This window comes from Crinia signifera, chromosome 12 (genome assembly GCF_055691185.1).
Source record: "Crinia signifera chromosome 12, ASM5569118v1, whole genome shotgun sequence".
Lineage (NCBI taxonomy): Eukaryota > Metazoa > Chordata > Amphibia > Anura > Myobatrachidae > Crinia > Crinia signifera.
In genome coordinates, this window is record NC_139228.1 from 6,545,597 (window position 1) to 6,568,262 (window position 22,666).

At 53.8% G+C, this 22,666-nt stretch overlaps 2 protein-coding genes across 4 annotated transcripts; one reads left to right on the forward strand and one right to left on the reverse strand.

The window, feature by feature from the left end:
- Nucleotides 1–3,805: 3,805 nt before the first annotated feature.
- Nucleotides 3,806–10,193, forward strand: SLC50A1 (solute carrier family 50 member 1). Its single transcript, XM_083165948.1, has 6 exons — nucleotides 3,806–4,095; nucleotides 5,533–5,610; nucleotides 7,185–7,308; nucleotides 7,380–7,541; nucleotides 8,992–9,111; nucleotides 9,192–10,193. Exons 1-6 carry the CDS (start codon nucleotides 3,884–3,886, stop codon nucleotides 9,288–9,290), a joined length of 795 nt encoding a protein of 264 aa, XP_083022074.1. The 5' UTR covers nucleotides 3,806–3,883; the 3' UTR covers nucleotides 9,291–10,193.
- Nucleotides 10,194–12,618: 2,425 nt separating this feature from the next.
- DPM3 (dolichyl-phosphate mannosyltransferase subunit 3, regulatory) lies at nucleotides 12,619–21,951 on the reverse strand. Of its 3 annotated transcripts, none has more exons than XM_083165815.1 (2): nucleotides 21,813–21,951; nucleotides 12,619–13,400 (listed from the first exon to the last, which is right to left on the reverse strand). In XM_083165815.1, exon 2 carries the CDS (start codon nucleotides 13,390–13,392, stop codon nucleotides 13,114–13,116), a length of 279 nt encoding a protein of 92 aa, XP_083021941.1. In that variant the 5' UTR covers nucleotides 13,393–13,400; nucleotides 21,813–21,951; the 3' UTR covers nucleotides 12,619–13,113. The 3 variants fall into 3 exon arrangements, with proteins under 3 accessions (XP_083021941.1, XP_083021942.1, XP_083021943.1); XM_083165816.1 differs by having other exon boundaries at nucleotides 21,769–21,849; XM_083165817.1 differs by lacking the exon at nucleotides 21,813–21,951 and adding an exon at nucleotides 20,918–20,939.
- Nucleotides 21,952–22,666: the final 715 nt, after the last annotated feature.

A 22,666-nucleotide genomic window follows, 5' to 3' on the forward strand; every position in this document is an offset into this window, starting at 1 on the left:
GCACATATGGGAGAGGGAGATCAGCCTGGTCACACACACACGTATGTAGACACAGCACATATTGGGGGGGGATCAGCCTGGTCAGACACAGCACATATGGGAGGGGGAGATCAGCCTGGTCACATACACGTATGTAGACACCGCACATATTTGGGGGGGGGGGTCAGCCTGGTCACACACACAAACACGTATGTAGACACAGCACATATGAGAGGGGGAGATCAGCCTGGTCTCTCATACACACGTATGTAGACACAGCACATATGGGAGGGGGAGATCAGCCTGGTCACATACACGTATGTAGACACCGCACATATTGGGGGGGTCAGCCTGGTCACACAAGCGTATGTAGACACAGCACATATGGGAGAGGGAGATCAGCCTGGTCACACACACACGTATGTAGACACAGCACATATTGGGGGGGGGGGGGATCAGCCTGGTCACACACACACGTATGTAGACACAGCACATATGGGAGGGGGAGATCAGCCTGGTCACACATGCATATGTAGACACAGCACATATGGGAGGGGGAGATCAGCCTGGTCTCACACACGTATGTAGACAGCACATATTGGGGGGGGGGATCAGCCTGGTCACACACACACGTATGTAGACACAGCACACATGGGAGGGGGAGATCTGTCTGGTCTCTCATACACACACGTATGTAGACACAGCACATATGGGAGGGGGAGATCAGCCTGGTCACACACACATGTATGTAGACACAGCACATATGGGAGGGGAGAGATCAGCCTGTTCACACATGTATATAGACACAGCACATATGGTAGGGGGAGATCAGCCTGGTCACACACACGTATGTAGACACAGCACATACGGGAGGGGGAGATCTGCCTGGTCTCACACACGTATGCAGACACAGCACATATGGGAGGGGGAGATCACCCTGGTCACACACACGTATGTAGACAGCAAATATGGGAGGGGACACACACACACACGTATGTATACACAGCACATATGGGAGGGGGGAGATCAGCCTGGTTACACACACACGTATGTAGACAACACATATGGGAGGGGGGAGTTCAGCCTGGTCACACACGTATATGTACAAACAGCACATATTGGGGGGGGGGGGGGGATCAGCCTGGTCACACACACATGTATGTAGACACAGCACATATGGGAGGGGGAGATCAGCCTGGTCTCTCATACACACACGTATGTAGACACAGCACATATGGGAGGGGGAGATCAGCCTGGTCTTACACAAACACACACGTATGTAGACACAGCAAATATAGGAGGGGGAGATCAGCCTGGTCACACACACACGTATGTAGACACAGCACATATGGGAGGGGGAGATCAGCCTGGTCTCTCACACACACGTAGACACAGCACATATGGGAGGGGGAGATCAGCCTGGTCTTACACACACATACGTATGTAGACACAGCACATATGGGGGGGGGGGGGGGGGGGGCTCAGCCTGGTCTCACACACACATGTATGTATACACAGCACATATGGGAGGGGGAGATCAGCCTGGTCACACACACGTATGTAGACACAGCAAATATGGGAGGGGACACACACACGTATGTAGACACAGCACATATGGAAGGGGGAGATCAGCCTGGTCACACACACACAAACACACACGTATGTAGACACAGCACATATGGGAGGGGGAGATCAGCCTGGTCACACACACGTATGTAGACCCAGCACACATGGGAGGGGGAGCTTAGCCTGGTCACACACACACGTATGTAGACACAGCACACATGGGAGGGGGAGATCAGCCTGGTCACACACATATGTAGACACAGCACATATGGGAGGGGACACACACACACACGTATGTAGACAGCACATATGGGAGGGGGGAGATCAGCCTGGTCACACACGTATGTAGAAACAGCACATATGGGAGGATGAGATCAGCCTGGTCACACACACACACACACGTATGTAGACAGCACATATGGGAAGGGGGAGATCAGCCTGGTCACACACACACATATGTAGACACAGTACATATGGGAGGGGGAGATCAGCTTGGTCACACACGTATGTAGAAACGAAGCAGCACATATGGGAGGGGGAGATCAGCTTGGTCACACACGTATGTAGAAACGAAGCAGCACATATGGGAGGGGGAGATCAGCCTGGTCACACACGTATGTAGAAACAGCACATATGGGAGGGGGAGATCAGCTTGGTCACACGCGTATGTAGAAACGAAGCAGCACATATGGGAGGGGGAGATCAGTCTGGTCACACACGCACACATATGTAGACACAGCACATATGGGAGGGGACACACACACGTATGTAGACACGGAACATATTGGGGGGGGGGGTCAGCTTGGTCATACACACATATGCAGACAGCACATATGGGAGGGGGAGATCAGCCTGGTCACACAAACATATGTAGACAAAGCACATATGGGAGGGGGAGATCAGCCTGGTCATACACACACACATGTATGTAGACACGGCACATATGGGAAGGGGAGATCAGCCTGGTCACACACGTATGTAGACACAGCACATTAGGGGGGGGGGGGGGGTCAGCCTGGTCACCCCCCCCCCCCCACACACACACACACATATGCAGACAGCACATATGCAGACACAGCACATATGGGAGGGGGAGATCAGCCTGGTCACACACACGCGTATGTAGACACAGCACATATAGGAGGGGGAGATTAGCATGGTCTCACACACACACGTATGTATACACAGCACATATGGGAGGGGGGAGATCAGCCTGGTAACACACACACACGTATGTAGACAGCACATATGGGAGGGGGAGATCATCCTGCTCACACACACACACGTGTACACAGCACATATGGGAGGGGGAGATCATCCTGCTCACACACACACACGTGTACACAGCACATATGGGAGGGGAAGGTCAGCCTGGTCTCACACACACACGTATGTAGACACAGCACATATGGGAGGGGGAGATCAGCCTGGTCACACACACACACGTATGTAGACAGCACATATGGCAGGGGGAGATCATCCTGCTCACACACACGCATGTAGACAGCACATATGGGAGGGGGAGGTCAGCCTGGTCAAACACACACTCACACATGTAAACAGCACATATGGGAGGGGGAGGTCAGCCTGGTCACACACACACACGTATGTTTACACAGCACATATGGGAGGGGGAGATCAGCCTGGTCACACACACACACACACGTATGTATACACAGCACATATGGGAGGGGGAGATCAGCCTGGTCACACACACACACGTATGTATACACAGCACATATGGGAGGGGGAGATCAGCTTGGTCACACGTATGTAGAAACAGCACATATGGGATGGGGGAGATCAGCCTGGTCATACACACGTATGTAGACACAGCACATATTTGGGGGGGGGGGGGGGGGGGGGAGATCAGCCTGGTCACACACGTATGTATACACAGCACATATGGGGGGAGGGGGAATGAGCCTGGTCAGACACGTATGTATACACAGCACATATGGGAGAGGGAGATCAGCCTGGTCACACACACGTATGTAGACACGGCACATATTGGGGGGGGGGGGGGGGGGGGGAGAGAATCAGCCTGGTCACACACATGTGTATACACAGCACATATGTGTGTGTGTGTGTGTGTGGGGGGGGGGGGGGGGGGGGGGGGGGGGGGAAATCAGCCTGGTCACATATGTATGTATGTAGACTCAGCACATGATGATGGGGGGGGGGGGGTCACATATGTATGTATGTATGTATGTAGACTCAGCACATGATGATGGGGGGGGGGGGGCACAAACGTAGGTTTACACAGCACATATGGGAGGGAAATCAGCCTGGACACAGCACATATCATGGTCACAAACATGTATCCCCGGTACGACACATGTATGCAGACATGGAGGAGGCCTGGGCCCGGCCGGGTGATGTGGCAGTGTATAGATATAGGCGGGCCGGGACTCCGGGAGGGGAGGACCCATCAGGCTTTCCCCGGACCCGGACACATCGGAGCTGCTGGAAGCCGGACACCATGGACGGGATGTGGCTGCTGTCCGGGGCCTGTGTCCTCTTCACGCTCGGCATGTTCTCCAGCGGCCTGTGAGTGTCTCCGCATCCCCGGCCTTGCGTACCCGCCGCACCCGACTCACGTCCCCGGGTCCGCGCAGCCCCCAAACTCCCCGGGGAGACTGGCGGCATTGGTACACCTGCCGCGGCTCTACTGTTCTATACACCCTATATACACGGCGCTGTACTGTATACCAGTGCTGCCTGTACCATACACCCTATATATACACACCTTATAAACAGTTCTGTACCATACACCCTATATACCCAGTGCTGTACCATACACCCTATACCTTATATACAGTGCTGGACCATACACCCTATACCTTATATACAGTGCTGTACCATACACACCCTATACCCAGTGCTGTACCATACACCCTATATACACGGCGCTGTACTGTATACCCAGTGCTGCCTGTACCATACACCCTATACCTTATATACAGTTCTGTACCATACACCCTATACCTTATAGACAGTGCTGGACCATACACCCAGTGCTGTACCATACACCCTATAACTTATATACACAGCACTGTACTATATACACCCTATACCAGGACAGGCCAACCTGTGGCTCTCAGATGTTGTGAATCTACAAATCCCAGCATACCTTGCCAGTTTTAACACTTCCTTATAGCAAAACTGTGGCAAGGCATGATGGGATTTGTAGTTTGACAACATCTGGAGAGCCACAGGTTGGCCAGGCCTGCTCTATACCCAGTGCTGTACCATACACCCTATACCTTATATACATGGTGCTGTACTATATACACCCTATACCCAGTGCTGTACCATACACCCTATACCTTATATACATGGCACTGTACTATATACACCCTATACCTAGTGCTGTACCATACACCCAATACCTTATGTACACCCTATACCCAGTGCTGTACCATACACCCTATACCCAGTGCTGTACCATACACCCTATACCCAGTGCTGTACCATACACCCTATACCCAGTGCTGTACCATACACCCAATACCTGATGTACACCCTATACCCAGTGCTGTACCATACACCCTATACCCAGTGCTGTACCATACACCCTATACCTTATGTACACCCTATACCCAGTGCTGTACCATACACCCTATACCCAGTGCTGTACCATACACCCTATACCTTATGTACACCCAATACCTGATGTACACCCTATACCCAGTGCTGTACCATACACCCTATACCCAGTGCTGTACCATACACCCTATACCTTATGTACACCCAATACCTGATGTACACCCTATACCCAGTGCTGTACCATACACCCTATACCTTGGCTTATGTACACCCAATACCTGATGTACACCCTATACCCAGTGCTGTACCATACACCCAATACCTTATATACCCAGTGCTGCACATTACACCCTATATAACTGGCAGCATTATGTTATACAGAGCACTGTACTTGACGCCTCTGCTCCCCTCACCAATAATCTATGTATCTCCCACCAGGTCTGACCTGAAAATGATGATTCAGAAGCGCTCTGCAGACAACATCCAGTTCCTGCCTTTCCTGACCACAGAACTCAAGTAGGTCTGGATGTTTGGACTATTGGCTGGGAGAGCACCTGTGTGAGGAGGTCAAGGCTGATTGGGAGCACCTGGGAGGGTGTGGCCAGGGGACTTAATGAGGAGCCCCTCGGAGGGTGTGGCCAGGGGAGAGCACCTGGGAGGGGTTAATGAGGAGCACCTGGGAGGGTGTGGCCAGTGGAGAGCACCTGGGGGGTGTTGCTGGCAGTAGTACATGAGAAGGGGATATCACCTGTAAGTCAGGGGGACACAGGGAGTGGGGAACACCTTGGAATGACAGGTCAGGGGGACACAGGAAGCATCTTGGAATGACAGGTCAGGGGGACACAGAAGCACCTTGTAATGATGGGTCAGGGGGACACAGGAAGTGGGGAGCACCTTGGAATGACAGGTCAGGGGGACACAGGAAGTGGGGAGCACCTTGGAATGACAGGTCAGGGGGACACAGGAAGCACCTTGAAATGATGGGTCAGGGGGATACAGGAAGCACCTTGGAATGACGGGTCAGGGGGACACAGGAAGCAACTTGGAATGACGGGTCAGGGGGATACAGGAAGCACCTTGAAATGACAGGTCAGGGGACACAGGAAGCAACTTGGAATGACAGGTCAGGGGGACACAGGAAGCACCTTGAAATGACAGGTCAGGGGGACACAGGAAGCAACTTGGAATGACAGGTCAGGGGGACACAGGAAGCACCTTGGAATGACAGGTCAGGGGGACACAGGAAGCACCTTGGAATGACGGGTCAGGGGGACACAGGAAGTGGGGAGCACCTTGGGATGACGGGTCAGGGGGACACAGGAAGCACCTTGGAATGACGGGGTCAGGGGGACACAGGAAGTGGGGAGCACCTTGGGATGACGGGTCAGGGGGACACAGGAAGCAACTTGGAATGACAAGTCAGGGGGACACAGGAAGCAATTTGGAATGACGGGTCAGGGGGACACAGGAAGCACCTTGGAATGACAGGTCAGGGGGACACAGGAAGCACCTTGGAATGACGGGTCAGGGGGACACAGGAAGTGGGGAGCACCTTGGGATGACGGGTCAGGGGGACACAGAATGCAGGGAGCACCTTGGAATGACAGGTCAGGGGGACACAGGAAGCACCTTGGAATGACAGGTCAGGGAGACAAAGCAACTGGGGAGCACCTTGGAATGACAGGTCAGGGGGACACAGGAAGCACCTTGGAATGACAAGTCAGGGGGACACAGGAAGCACCTTGGAATGACAGGTCAGGGGGACACAGGAAGTGGGGAGCACCTTGGAATGACGGGTCAGGGGACACAGGAAGTGGGGAGCACCTTGGAATGACGGGGTCAGGGGGACACAGGAAGTGGGGAGCACCTTGGAATGACGGGTCAGGGGGACACAGGAAGTGGGGAGCACATTGGAATGACGGGTCAGGGGGACACAGGAAGTGGGGAGCACCTTGGAATGATGGGTCAGGGGGACACAGGAAGTGGGGAGCACATTGGAATGACGGGTCAGGGGGACACAGGAAGCACCTTGGAATGACGGGTCAGGGGGACACAGGAAGTGAAGGTGTGACGCTTCCTGTCTCTTCCAGTAACCTGGGATGGCTGTACTATGGGTATCTGAAGGAAGATGGGACGCTGGTTGCTGTGAACACCATTGGTGCCTCCCTGCAGACTCTGTACATTGCAGCCTATCTGTTCTACGCTGGAGACAAGGTAAGTGTGTGTGACACATGTATGTAACACTGTATATGATTGGCTGTATAATCGCTGTTCTTCTGTCTCAGCGTCACCAGCTCTATGAAGTCTTCCTGGCCATTGGGGTCCTGGTTTTGGGGTTCAGTTACTTTTATTTGTGGATCCCTGATGTCAGCGCACGTCTCAGCCAGCTGGGCCTGTTCTGCAGTGTATTTACCATCAGCATGTATCTATCACCACTGGCGGATCTGGTAAGTGGGTTCCTCACCCGCCCACTGCACTGGGATCCTGCTAGTTATGGAACTGAACTCATAACTTATTCATAGGGAGTTCTAGTCACATGCTACTGCGGGATAAGTGTGTAATACAGGAGGGGTAGTGCGAGGTTTGCCCACTAGCAGTGTCCTACAGGAGCAGTTGGGCGAGGTTTACACAGTAGCGATGTAAGGAGGGGTAGTGCGAGATTTGCACAGTAGCGGTGTAAGGAGTGGTAGTGGTAGGTTTGCACAGTAGCGGTGTAAGAAGGGAAAGTGCGAGATTTGCACAGTAGCGGTGTAAGGAGCAGTAGTGGTACGTATGCATAGTAGCGGTGTAAGGAGTGATAGTGAGAGGTTTGCACAGTAGCAGTGTAAGGAGCGATAGTGCAAGGTTTTCACAGTACCAGTGTAAGGAGGGGTAGTGCGAGGTTTGCACAGTACCAGTGTAAGGAGGGGTAGTGCGAGGTTTGCACAGTAGCGGTGTAAGAAGGGAAAGTGCGAGATTTGCACAGTAGCGGTGTAAGGAGCGGTAGTGCGAGGTTTGTACAGTAGCGGTGTAAGGAGCGATAGTGCAAGGTTTTCACAGTACCAGTGTAAGGAGGGGTAGTGCGAGGTTTGCACAGTAGCGGTGTAAGGAGGGGTAGTGAGAGGCATGCACAGTAGCGATGTAAGGAGCAGTAGTGGTAGGTTTACACAGTAGCGGTGTAAGGAGCGGTAGTGCGAGGTTTGCACAGTAGCAGTGTACGGAGCAGTAGTGGTAGGTTTGCACAGTAGCGGTGTAAGGAGGGGTAGTGAGAGGCATGCACAGTAGCGGTGTACGGAGCGGTAGTGCGAGGTTTGCACAGTAGCGATGTAAGGAGGGGTAGTGAGAGGCATGCACAGTAGCGGTGTACGGAGCGGTAGTGCGAGGTTTGCACAGTAGCGGTGTAAGGAGTGGTAGTGCGAGGTTTGCACAGTAGCGGTGTACGGAGCAGTAGTGAGAGGCATGCACAGTAGCGGTGTAAGGAGCGGTAGTGGTACGTATGCATAGTAGCGGTGTAAGGAGCGGTAGTGCGAGGTTTGTACAGTAGCGGTGTAAGGAGCGATAGTGCAAGGTTTTCACAGAACCAGTGTAAGGAGGGGTAGTGCGAGGTTTGCACAGTAGCGGTGTAAGGAGGGGTAGTGAGAGGCATGCACAGTAGCGGTGTAAGGAGCGGTAGTGCGAGGTTTGCACAGTAGCGGTGTAAGGAGGGGTAGTGAGAGGCATGCACAGTAGCGGTGTAAGGAGGGGTAGTGAGAGGCATGCACAGTAGCGGTGTACGGAGCGGTAGTGCGAGGTTTGCACAGTAGCGGTGTACGGAGCAGTAGTGAGAGGCATGCACAGTAGCGGTGTAAGGAGTGGTAGTGCGAGGTTTGCACAGTAGCGGTGTGCGCACGGTTTGTGTAATACAATGTGTCTCTCCAGGCTCAGATCATCCGAAACAAGTCCACCCAGTGCCTCTCCTTCCCCCTGACTATCACCACATTCCTGGCCTCTACGTCCTGGGTCCTGTACGGATTACAGCGCAGTGATCCCTACATCATGGTAAGTACACACAGTGTCATATATATGGAAGACCCTGATTCTACCAGCATGACTACAGCCAGCTCTCTCTGTCCTCCCAGGTGCCCAACCTTCCCGGCATAGTCACCAGCATCGTGCGCCTCTGTCTATTCTGGAGATACCGGCAGGAGAAGAACCCTTACCACTCCCTGCTGCTCTGACGCACCCCGCCAGGGCCTGAGCAATGCTGCTTCTCAGCACTGCTGTACATGTTGTGTTCCTGACGCTGCAGCTTCCATTGTCCTCTCACACTGACCCTGTGGCACCCCACTTGTGGCTGAGTCAGCACCAGCAGGGCGCACGCTGTGTGAGGGGGGGAGGGGTACTGTCATCATAGAGGCATTGTGCTCTGCTCCCGGGGGACAGGCCGGCCTTTGTGTGCGCTGCTAATGGCTGGAAAGAGGAAAAACAAGAGTCTGCTCTGTCCACACACAAGGAGGATTCCGCCATGTGATGCCACCGCTAAATCAGCAACTATCCTCTTCCACGCCAGCATTCTTATCTCTGGGCGCGGCTGCCATTTTCATTCATGCCTGGCAGCCATTTTCTGACCGCAGAATGCGTCTCTGGGAACAAGGTTTCACACAGATAATTGTTTACGGATTGTTCTTTGGCGCGGCACGTCTGCATCCCAGGGGTCAGCCATCTTGGGGCTGCTCCAGTACCAAATATATTTTGTGCCTTATTGATGGGACTATCTCAGTTTGCCCAAGTAAAATGGCTGCCCGCACATTCCAGTCCCGTGACATAAGCTCCTAACAAAATGGCTGCCTCTGGCATATGCAGACACCAAGAACCCCATACAATCCAGTCTCGTGACGAGCTATAACAAAATGGCTGCTACAATGCTAGATGGTGGGGCTCCTCGGAAACCAGACACAGATTATATATTTTATTGTGAAGGAATGACGCTTGGTTTCTATCTGTATCTACCCAGTGATGTTCTATGGTGGATGGGAATACTTTATCCAGATTTGGTGGAAATGAGACTTATGTATGAGGTGAATTCACCAATGTGCCTGATTCTTTGTAAATCATATTTCTAATAAATGTGTATTTTCCAATGCCCGTGTCTGTGTCGCGTACGTTGTCACACATTGCACAAGTATCTGACAAGCAGCCAGGCACAGTGTACCACCTGGGCGGCTCTGGATCCTCCTGTGTGGGAACAGGTACAACCCCATGGGACGTGGGAGAGAAGACAGACAGGACATGTTCCTGCAGGTACCCTGGCGTGCCGCTGCTGCTGGGGCTTCTGGGTAACCTGTCAGAGCAGTCCCTGCGTGGTGACATGCATCCTCTGTAGTACATGTGATGAGGGAGGGTTCCCTGGCGTGCCGCTGCAGAGGCTTCTGGGTAACCTGTCAAAGCAGTCCTCCAAATACAGTACTTGTGTAGTTTCACGGCGCCACCGCGCGCACAGTCTGTTTCAGAAACTTGGCAGCCTGCCAGAGTCTCTGTTTAACTGTGCGCGTGCCGCTCTAGCTGTTCTCAGCGTAGTGTAATGTACACGCTACAATTGAGACGCTTTAGCGTCTGAATCCCGAGTCCTTGCAAGCCGCTAAGAAGGGGGTTATCTGGATTAAGACGGTAATGCGTCTGAATTTGGTAGGGTGTAGGGGTACATAGGGGTGCACTGTGCAAAACACTCCTAAACCTGTTCACAATGACACTAGTCGACATAACAGCTGTCGACCTTGTTAATTCCACTATCCACGCCAACCCGAAGCGTGGCGAGCGCATCGCTACACGTCCTACAACCTTTTCATACCCCCACTATCCTCGTCGGCGTGGAGTTAAGAATAGAAAGTGTGGCGAGCGTAGCGAGGGGACGCGGATACCTTCACAGGTATCCGGTCCCCTCGCGGGCTTTACAGGTGTCCGCGTCCGCTCGCCACACTTTCTATTCTCAACTCCACGCCGACGTGGATAGTGGGGGTATGAAAAGGTCGTAGGGTTGCCGTGGATAGTGGAATTAACAAGGTCGACAGCTGTTACGTCGACTAGTGTCATTGTGAACAGGTTTAGGAGTGTTTTGCACAGTGCACCCCTATGTACCCCTACACCCTACCAAATTCAGAGGCATTAGCGTCTGAATCCAGATAACCCCCTTCTTAGCGGCTTGCAAGGACCCGGGATTCAGACGCTAAAGCGTCTCAATTGTAGCGTGTACATTACGCTACGCTTATAGCGTAGCGCTGCAATGAGAACAGCTAGAGTGGCACGCGCACACGCTACGCTGGTAACGTAATGCTGAGAACAGCTAGGATAACAGCTAGAGCGGTGGCGCCGTGAAACTACACAAGTACCACATATACTAGCTATTTACATGATCCCCATGGGGTACTGCAAGGTGATAGCACAGCTGAGGGTCTTATACCCTGAAAATGGTGATAATGTACTGAGTCAGTAATCTGTGAGGTGGGTTTTACCAGAAATATGGCAGCAGCAGATGAGCAACAAACATCTGTTCTGTTAACCAAGGACCTTGCACAATATATACACTGGTTTAGATTATGCTCAGTCACCCCCCAGTCATAGAACCCTAAGCCAGCGATTTTCAACCTTTTTACCTTGCGGCACACTAAATAATATTTTACAATTTGTAAGGCACACCATGAGATCCCCACAGGGCAAAATATATTGGCTTCCATAGGAAAAAACAAACCTATTGGCCCCCATATGAAAATCAATCACTCTGGTCCCCACAGGTAACAAAAAATAAAATACATTGGCCCTTTACATGAAAAGAAGAGACCAGTAAACAGTAACAGAACTAGTGGTGGCTGTAAACTGGTTTGGACATCACTAGATCTGGGGGCACACTTGAGAACAGCTCAAGGCACACTAGTGTGCCATGGCACAGTGGTTGAAAAACACTGCCCTAAGCCAAGGACCCCTCCCCACCCCCAGCCAAAGACACTACCTCCGGAACCCTACTGCCCAGCCTAAGACCGCATCCCAACCCAAACACCCCAAGCCAAGGAACCCTACCATCCAGCCAAGAACCCCTCCCCCCCAGCCAAATACACCCCCCCCCCCCCCCAAAGGACCCCTCTCCACACCTCCATCCAAACACTCCAAGCCAAGGAACCGTACCCCGCCACACCTCCAGTAAAGGAACCCTACCCTTCAACCAAGGAACCCTACCCTTCAGCCAAGGAACCCTACCCCTCAGCCAAGGACCCCGCCACACATCCAGCCAAGGAACCCTACCCCACACCCCCAACCAGCCAAAGACCCCTCCCCACACACCCCCCAACCAGCCAATGACACATCCCCACACTCCACAAACCCAAGCTTTCTCGTTAATGCAAAGCCAGAGAACCACTCCGCCACTGCCGCTACAATAGGGTCAGCAGTGGTATAATAAAGGTATGGTAAGCTGTTCACACAATGCGATACATTATTGCCAGGAAACACCATATAAATGATGCCAACGCACACTGGCAGAGAGTACAAGGACACAGCAATAACACAGGACAACACTTCATTCCACATAAAGATTTAACAGGCCATGGTGCAGAATTGTACAGTCTAGTACATAGTGGGGCAAATAGCTGTCTGGGCAGACCCCACACTATGTCCAAAGACCCGAGCCTCAGGGGCGGGGCGAGTCCAAAGACCTGAGCCTCAGGGGCCGGGCGAGTCCAAAGACCTGAGCCTCAGGGGCCGGGCGAGTCCAAAGACCTGAGCCTCAGGGGCCGGGCGAGTCCGAAGACCTGAGCCTCAGGGGCGGGGCGAGTCCGAAGACCTGAGCCTCAGGGGCGGGGCGAGTCCGAAGACCTGAGCCTCAGGGGCGGGGCGAGTCCAAAGACCTGAGCCTCAGGGGCGGGGCGAGTCCAAAGACCTGAGCCTCAGGGGCGGGGCGAGTCCAAAGACCTGAGCCTCAGGGGCGGGGCGAGTCCAAAGACCTGAGCCTCGGAGGGGAGGTCAGGGGGATGGGTCCCAGGACCTGAACCTCAGGGGCGTGGAAAGTCACGGTCACAATAGCAGCCCCCTCCTACTAAGGTCTCTTCTGGCCTCCGTGATCTGATCCTGCAGCTCTTGCGCTGCCTCCTCACAATCGTTGAACGTGGCCACGCGGTACCCAACAGTGGCCAATGAGTAACAGCCGAATGTTACCAGGAGGTACACCGGGAGTGGCCAGATTACCTCCCGATAGGCCACAGGGAGCTCCAGACCTAAAAGGTCTAAGGTCAGAGTAATCCAGACTGCACCAAGAAGGATCAGTCCCAGCAGCCATTCTGCCAGTTTCGTCATGTCTGAGGCTACAGAGAGAGGAAAGGGACAAACTACATTACTATCCTCTCTATAAGGCCGCCCACACTACCCTGATAGTAACACCCAACCCCCCCCTCCTCAAATCTCTGTATGATTAAAGGGTACTCTTTACCTAGAAGGGCGCCCGTCGCGGGCATCGCGGGTACATTTATGTCTGGCCGCGACGCGACCGACGCGATGCCCGCGATTTCCCATTGAAACCCATGTTAAACATGGAAATCGTGTCGGTCGCGTCGCGGCCGGCCATAAATATACCCGCGATGCCCGCGACGCGATGCTCCCGATTTCCCATAGGAATCAATGTTAAAAGGCGCGATGGACCCGATTTTACTGTTAAATGGCTCAATGGACCCGATTTGGCCATAGAAATCAATGTTAAATGGGCCACAGAGCCCATTAACCCTTAAATGTCCCCCCCAATTTTTAACGCCACCCCACGATCCACGCGAACCCGAAGCGTGGCGAGCGCAGCGAGCCCGCGAGGGGCGGCGGTACGCGTCCTCCGACCTTTTCATGCCCTACTATCCACTAGGGCGTGGAGTGAGAATATAATAGTGTGGCGAGCGCAGCGAGCCACCGAGCCCGAAGCGTGGCGAGCGCAGCGAGCCCCGCGAGGGGACGCGGATACCTTCACAGTTATACGCGTCCCCTCGCGGGCTTCACAGGTGTCCGTGGCGACGCCGACACCTGTGAAGCCCGCGAGGGGACGCGTCTACCTGTGAAGGTATCCGCGTCCGCTCGCCACGCTTCGGGCTCGGTGGCTCGCTGCGCTCGCCACACTATTATATTCTCACTCCACGCCCTAGTGGATAGTAGGGCATGAAAAGGTCGGAGGACGCGTACCGCCGCCGCTCGCCACGCTTCGGGTTCGCGTGGATCGTGGGGTGGCGTTAAAAATTGGGGGGGGACATTTAAGGGTTAATTGTGCTTATTTGGGCTCTGTGGCCCATTTAACATTGATTCCTAGGGCCAAATCGGGTCCATTGAGGCATTTAACAGTGAAATCGCGGTCAATCAGCCTTTTTAACATTGTTCCCTATGGGAAAATCGGGAAAATCGCGGTCATCGCGGCCATCCCGATTTACCCGCGATGACCGCGATTTTTACCCCCGACGACCGCGATTTCAATCGCTGGCGCCCTTCTAGGTAAAGAGTACCGATTAAAGTGCCACCTGCCAAACATCTCTTCCTCTATAAAGGTAGCCCCTCCTCCGCATCTCTCTGTAGGACAGCCCCTCCTCCGCACCTCTCTTTATAAGGACAGCCCCTCCTCTATACCTCTCTGTATAAGGACAGCCCGTACCTCCCTGTATAAGGACAGCCCCTCTCCATACCTCCCTGTAAAAGGACAGCCCCTCCTCCGCACCTCTCTCTATAAGGACAGCCCCTCCTCCATACCTCTCTGTATAAGGACAGCCCGTACCTCCCTGTATAAGGACAGCCCCTCTCCATACCTCCCTGTAAAAGGACAGCCCCTCCTCCGCGTCTCTGTATAAGGAAAGCCCCTCCTCCATACCTCCCTGTATAAGGAATTTTCCTCCTCCGCACCTCTCTGTATAACGACAGCCCCTTTCCGTACCTCTCTGTATAAGGACAGCCCCTCCTGGTACCTCTCTGTATAAGGACAGCCCCTCCCCATACCTCTCTGTATAAGGACAGCCCCTCCCCGTACCTCCCTGTATAAGGACAGCCCCTCCTCCGCATCTCTCTGTATAAGGACAGCCCCTCCGCATCTCTGTATAAGGACAGCCCCTCCCCGTACCTCCCTGTATAAGGACAGCCCCTCCCCGTACCAGGACAGCCCCTCCTCCGCATCTCTCTGTATAAAGACAGCCCCTCCTCCGCATATCTCTGTATAAAGGACAGCCCCTCCTCCGCACCTCTCTGTATAAGGACAGCCCGTACCTCCTTGTATAAGGACAGCCCCTCTCCTTACCTCCCTGTAAAAGAACAGCCCCTCCTCCGCATCTCTGTATAAGGAAAGCCCCTCCTCCATACCTCTCTGTATAAGGAATTTTCCTCCTCTGCACCTCTCTGTATAAGGACAGCCCCTTTCCGTACCTCTCTATATAAGGACAGCCCCGTCCCGTACCTCTCTATATAAGGACAGCCCCGTCCCGTACCTCTCTGTATAAGGACAGCCCCGTCCCGTACCTCTCTGTATAAGGACAGCCCCGTCCCATACCTCTCTGTATAAGGACAGCCCCTCCCGGTAAGTCTCTGTACAAGGACAGCCCCTCCCGGTAAGTCTCTGTACAAGGACAGCCCCTCCTCCCTACCTCTCTGTATAAGGACAGCCCCTCCTCCCTACCTCTCTGTATAAGGACAGCCCCTCCTCCCTACCTCTCTGTATAAGGACAGCCCCTCCTCCCTACCTCTCTGTATAAGGACAGCCCCTCCTCCCTACCTCTCTGTATAAGGACAGCCCCTCCTCCCTACCTCTCTGTATAAGGACAGCCCCTCCTCCCTACCTCTCTGTATAAGGACAGCCCCTCCTCCCTACCTCTCTGTATAAGGACAGCCCCTCCTCCCTACCTCTCTGTATAAGGACAGCCCCTCCTCCCTACCTCTCTGTATAAGGACAGCCCCTCCTCCCTACCTCTCTGTATAAGGACAGCCCCTCCTCCCTACCTCTCTGTATAAGGACAGCCCCTCCTCCCTACCTCTCTGTATAAGGACAGCCCCTCCTCCCTACCTCTCTGTATAAGGACAGCCCCTCCTCCCTACCTCTCTGTATAAGGACAGCCCCTCCTCCCTACCTCTCTGTATAAGGACAGCCCCTCCTCCCTACCTCTCTGTATAAGGACAGCCCCTCCTCCCTACCTCTCTGTATAAGGACAGCCCCTCCTCCATACCTCTCTGTATAAGGACAGCCCCTCCTCCATACCTCTCTGTATAAGGACAGCCCCTCCTCCATACCTCTCTGTATAAGGACAGCCCCTCCTCCATACCTCTCTGTATAAGGACAGCCCCTCCTCCATACCTCTCTGTATAAGGACAGCCCCTCCTCCATACCTCTCTGTATAAGGACAGCCCCTCCTCCATACCTCTCTGTAAAAGGACAGCCCCTCCTCCATACCTCTCTGTATAAGGACAGCCCCTCCTCCATACCTCTCTGTATAAGGACAGCCCCTCCTCCATACCTCTCTGTATAAGGACAGCCCCTCCTCCATACCTCTCTGTATAAGGACAGCCCCTCCTCCATACCTCTCTGTATAAGGACAGCCCCTCCTCCATACCTCTCTGTATAAGGACAGCCCCTCCTCCATACCTCTCTGTATAAGGACAGCCCCTCCTCCATACCTCTCTGTATAAGGACAGCCCCTCCTCCATACCTCTCTGTAAAAGGACAGCCCCTCCTCCATACCTCTCTGTATAAGGACAGCCCCTCCTCCATACCTCTCTGTATAAGGACAGCCCCTCCTCCATACCTCTCTGTATAAGGACAGCCCCTCCTCCATACCTCTCTGTATAAGGACAGCCCCTCCTCCATACCTCTCTGTATAAGGACAGCCCCTCCTCCATACCTCTCTGTATAAGGACAGCCCCTCCTCCATACCTCTCTGTATAAGGACAGCCCCTCCTCCATACCTCCCTGTAAAAGGACAGCCCCTCCTCCGCGTCTCTGTATAAGGAAAGCCCCTCCTCCATACCTCCCTGTATAAGGAATTTTCCTCCTCCGCACCTCTCTGTATAACGACAGCCCCTTTCCGTACCTCTCTGTATAAGGACAGCCCCTCCTGGTACCTCTCTGTATAAGGACAGCCCCTCCCCATACCTCTCTGTATAAGGACAGCCCCTCCCCGTACCTCCCTGTATAAGGACAGCCCCTCCTCCGCATCTCTCTGTATAAGGACAGCCCCTCCGCATCTCTGTATAAGGACAGCCCCTCCCCGTACCTCCCTGTATAAGGACAGCCCCTCCCCGTACCAGGACAGCCCCTCCTCCGCATCTCTCTGTATAAAGACAGCCCCTCCTCCGCATATCTCTGTATAAAGGACAGCCCCTCCTCCGCACCTCTCTGTATAAGGACAGCCCGTACCTCCTTGTATAAGGACAGCCCCTCTCCTTACCTCCCTGTAAAAGGACAGCCCCTCCTCCGCATCTCTGTATAAGGAAAGCCCCTCCTCCATACCTCTCTGTATAAGGAATTTTCCTCCTCTGCACCTCTCTGTATAAGGACAGCCCCTTTCCGTACCTCTCTATATAAGGACAGCCCCGTCCCGTACCTCTCTGTATAAGGACAGCCCCGTCCCGTACCTCTCTGTATAAGGACAGCCCCGTCCCGTACCTCTCTGTATAAGGACAGCCCCATCCCATACCTCTCTGTATAAGGACAGCCCCGTCCCATACCTCTCTGTATAAGGACAGCCCCGTCCCATACCTCTCTGTATAAGGACAGCCCCGTCCCATACCTCTCTGTATAAGGACAGCCCCTCCCGGTAAGTCTCTGTATAAGGACAGCCCCTCCCGGTAAGTCTCTGTATAAGGACAGCCCCTCCCGGTAACTCTCTGTACAAGGACAGCCCCTCCCGGTACCTCTCTGTATAAGGACAGCCCTTCCCCGTACCTCTCTGTATAAGGACAGCCCCTCCTCCATACCTCTCTGTATAAGGACAGCCCCTCCTCCATACCTCTCTGTATAAGGACAGCCCCTCCTCCATACCTCTCTGTATAAGGACAGCCCCTCCTCCATACCTCTCTGTATAAGGACAGCCCCTCCTCCATACCTCTCTGTATAAGGACAGCCCCTCCTCCATACCTCTCTGTATAAGGACAGCCCCTCCTCCATACCTCTCTGTATAAGGACAGCCCCTCCTCCATACCTCTCTGTATAAGGACAGCCCCTCCTCCATACCTCTCTGTATAAGGACAGCCCCTCCCCGTACCTCCCTGTATAAGGACAGCCCCTCCTCCGCATCTCTCTGTATAAGGACAGCCCCTCCGCATCTCTGTATAAGGACAGCCCCTCCCCGTACCTCCCTGTATAAGGACAGCCCCTCCCCGTACCAGGACAGCCCCTCCTCCGCATCTCTCTGTATAAAGACAGCCCCTCCTCCGCATATCTCTGTATAAAGGACAGCCCCTCCTCCGCACCTCTCTGTATAAGGACAGCCCGTACCTCCTTGTATAAGGACAGCCCCTCTCCTTACCTCCCTGTAAAAGGACAGCCCCTCCTCCGCATCTCTGTATAAGGAAAGCCCCTCCTCCATACCTCTCTGTATAAGGAATTTTCCTCCTCTGCACCTCTCTGTATAAGGACAGCCCCTTTCCGTACCTCTCTATATAAGGACAGCCCCGTCCCGTACCTCTCTGTATAAGGACAGCCCCGTCCCATACCTCTCTGTATAAGGACAGCCCCTCCCGGTAAGTCTCTGTACAAGGACAGCCCCTCCCGGTAAGTCTCTGTACAAGGACAGCCCCTTTCCGTACCTCTCTATATAAGGACAGCCCCGTCCCGTACCTCTCTGTATAAGGACAGCCCCGTCCCATACCTCTCTGTATAAGGACAGCCCCTCCCGGTAAGTCTCTGTACAAGGACAGCCCCTCCCGGTAAGTCTCTGTACAAGGACAGCCCCTCCCGGTAACTCTCTGTACAAGGACAGCCCCTCCCGGTACCTCTCTGTATAAGGACAGCCCCTCCTCCATACCTCTCTGTATAAGGACAGCCCCTCCTCCCTACCTCTCTGTATAAGGACAGCCCCTCCTCCCTACCTCTCTGTATAAGGACAGCCCCTCCTCCCTACCTCTCTGTATAAGGACAGCCCCTCCTCCCTACCTCTCTGTATAAGGACAGCCCCTCCTCCCTACCTCTCTGTATAAGGACAGCCCCTCCTCCCTACCTCTCTGTATAAGGACAGCCCCTCCTCCCTACCTCTCTGTATAAGGACAGCCCCTCCTCCCTACCTCTCTGTATAAGGACAGCCCCTCCTCCCTACCTCTCTGTATAAGGACAGCCCCTCCTCCCTACCTCTCTGTATAAGGACAGCCCCTCCTCCCTACCTCTCTGTATAAGGACAGCCCCTCCTCCCTACCTCTCTGTATAAGGACAGCCCCTCCTCCCTACCTCTCTGTATAAGGACAGCCCCTCCTCCATACCTCTCTGTATAAGGACAGCCCCTCCTCCATACCTCTCTGTATAAGGACAGCCCCTCCTCCATACCTCTCTGTATAAGGACAGCCCCTCCTCCATACCTCTCTGTATAAGGACAGCCCCTCCTCCATACCTCTCTGTATAAGGACAGCCCCTCCTCCATACCTCTCTGTATAAGGACAGCCCCTCCTCCATACCTCTCTGTATAAGGACAGCCCCTCCTCCATACCTCTCTGTATAAGGACAGCCCCTCCTCCATACCTCTCTGTATAAGGACAGCCCCTCCTCCATACCTCTCTGTATAAGGACAGCCCCTCCTCCATACCTCTCTGTATAAGGACAGCCCCTCCTCCATACCTCTCTGTAAAAGGACAGCCCCTCCTCCATACCTCTCTGTAAAAGGACAGCCCCTCCTCCATACCTCTCTGTATAAGGACAGCCCCTCCTCCATACCTCTCTGTATAAGGACAGCCCCTCCTCCATACCTCTCTGTATAAGGACAGCCCCTCCTCCATACCTCTCTGTATAAGGACAGCCCCTCCTCCATACCTCTCTGTATAAGGACAGCCCCTCCTCCATACCTCTCTGTATAAGGACAGCCCCTCCTCCATACCTCTCTGTATAAGGACAGCCCCTCCTCCATACCTCTCTGTATAAGGACAGCCCCTCCTCCATACCTCTCTGTATAAGGACAGCCCCTCCTCCATACCTCTCTGTATAAGGACAGCCCCTCCTCCATACCTCTCTGTATAAGGACAGCCCCTCCTCCATACCTCTCTGTATAAGGACAGCCCCTCCTCCATACCTCTCTGTATAAGGACAGCCCCTCCTCCATACCTCTCTGTATAAGGACAGCCCCTCCTCCATACCTCTCTGTATAAGGACAGCCCCTCCTCCATACCTCTCTGTATAAGGACAGCCCCTCCTCCATACCTCTCTGTATAAGGACAGCCCCTCCTCCATACCTCTCTGTATAAGGACAGCCCCTCCTCCATACCTCTCTGTATAAGGACAGCCCCTCCTCCATACCTCTCTGTATAAGGACAGCCCCTCCTCCATACCTCTCTGTATAAGGACAGCCCCTCCGCCATACCTCTCTGTATAAGGACAGCCCCTCCGCCATACCTCTCTGTATAAGGACAGCCCCTCCTCCATACCTCTCTGTATAAGGACAGCCCCTCCTCCATACCTCTCTGTATAAGGACAGCCCCTCCTCCATACCTCTCTGTATAAGGACAGCCCCTCCTCCATACCTCTCTGTATAAGGACAGCCCCTCCTCCATACCTCTCTGTATAAGGACAGCCCCTCCTCCATACCTCTCTGTATAAGGACAGCCCCTCCCCATACCTCTCTGTATAAGGACAGCCCCTCCCCTTACCTCTCTGTATAAGGACAGCCCCTCCCAGTACCTCTCCGTATAAAGACAGTCCCTCCTCCGTACCGCTCTGTATAAGGACAGCCCCTCCCCGTACCTCTCTGTATAAGGACAGCCCCTCCCAGTACCTCTCCGTATAAAGACAGTCCCTCCTCCGTACCGCTCTGTATAAGGACAGCCCCTCCCCGTACCTCTCTGTATAAGGACAGCCCCTCCCAGTACCTCTCTGTATAAAGACAGTCCCTCCTCCGTACCTCTCTGTATAAGGACAGCCCCTCCCAGTACCTCTCCGTATAAAGACAGTCCCTCCTCCGTACCTCTCTGTATAAGGACAGCCCCTCCTCCATACCTCTCTGTATAAGGACAGCCCCTCCTCCATACCTCTCTGTATAAGGACAGCCCCTCCTCCATACCTCTCTGTATAAGGACAGCCCCTCCCCGTCCCTCTCTGTATAAGGACAGCCCTTCCCGGTACCTCTCTGTATAAGGACAGCCCCTCCCAGTACCTCTCCGTATAAAGACAGTCCCTCCTCCGTACCGCTCTGTATAGGGACAGCCCCTCCCCGTACCTCTCTGTATAAGGACAGCCCCTCCCAGTACCTCTCTGTATAAAGACAGTCCCTCCTCCGTACCTCTCTGTATAAGGACAGCCCCTCCCAGTACCTCTCCGTATAAAGACAGTCCCTCCTCCGTACCTCTCTGTATAAGGACAGCCCCTCCTCCATACCTCTCTGTATAAGGACAGCCCTTCACCGTACCTCTCTGTATAAGGACAGCCCCTCCTCCATACCTCTCTGTATAAGGACAGCCCCTCCTCCGTACCGCTCTGTATAAGGACAGCCCCTCCCAGTACCTCTCCGTATAAAGACAGTCCCTCCTCCGTACCTCTCTGTATAAGGATGCCCCCACAGTATAAGGACAGCACATACCCGTCGCTTCCGTGCGCACCGCTGTCTGTGCTGAGTGTCCCGGATGTGGCGGGGCGGGGCTTGGTCAATACAGTGCATGCCGGGAGATGTAGTTCTAGTAATGGGAGGGTTGGTGCCGCCGTTTCTTGTATCTGGTTTTATTGGTTCATCACTTTCAGCACATGCACTTTATGGGTTACATTGCAATGAGTCAACCACTGATAGTCGATGGGCGTTAGGTCGACATGGCTGCGGATGACAGGGTTGGAAGGTCGACACAAGCATTAGGCATCCCTGCCTACCTGACCCTCTCGAGGACGAGACAATGCTCTGTTCCTGGGCTTCCCTGGTAATGTATGATTGCCAGCACCTGTGGTGACACCTTTCTTATCAGTTACCTAGCTCCCCACAGGTGCTGGCAATCATACATTATCTATAACTCCCAGCATGCCCCTCTCCAGGAGGACACAATGCTCTGTCCCTGGGCTTCCCTGGTAATGTATGATTGCCAGCACCTGTGGTGACACCTTTCTTATCAGTTACCTGGCTCCCCACAGGTGCTGGCAATCCTACATTATCCATACCTCCCAGCATGCCCCTCTCCAGGAGGACACAATGCTCTGTTCCTGGGCTTCCCTGGTAATGTATGATTGCCAGCACCTGTGGTGACACCTTTCTTATCAGTTACCTAGCTCCCCACAGGTGCTGGCAATCATACATTATCTATAACTCCCAGCATGCCCCTCTCCAGGAGGACACAATGCTCTGTCCCTGGGCTTCCCTGGTAATGTATGATTGCCAGCACCTGTGGTGACACCTTTCTTATCAGTTACCTGGCTCCCCACAGGTGCTGGCAATCATACATTATCCATACC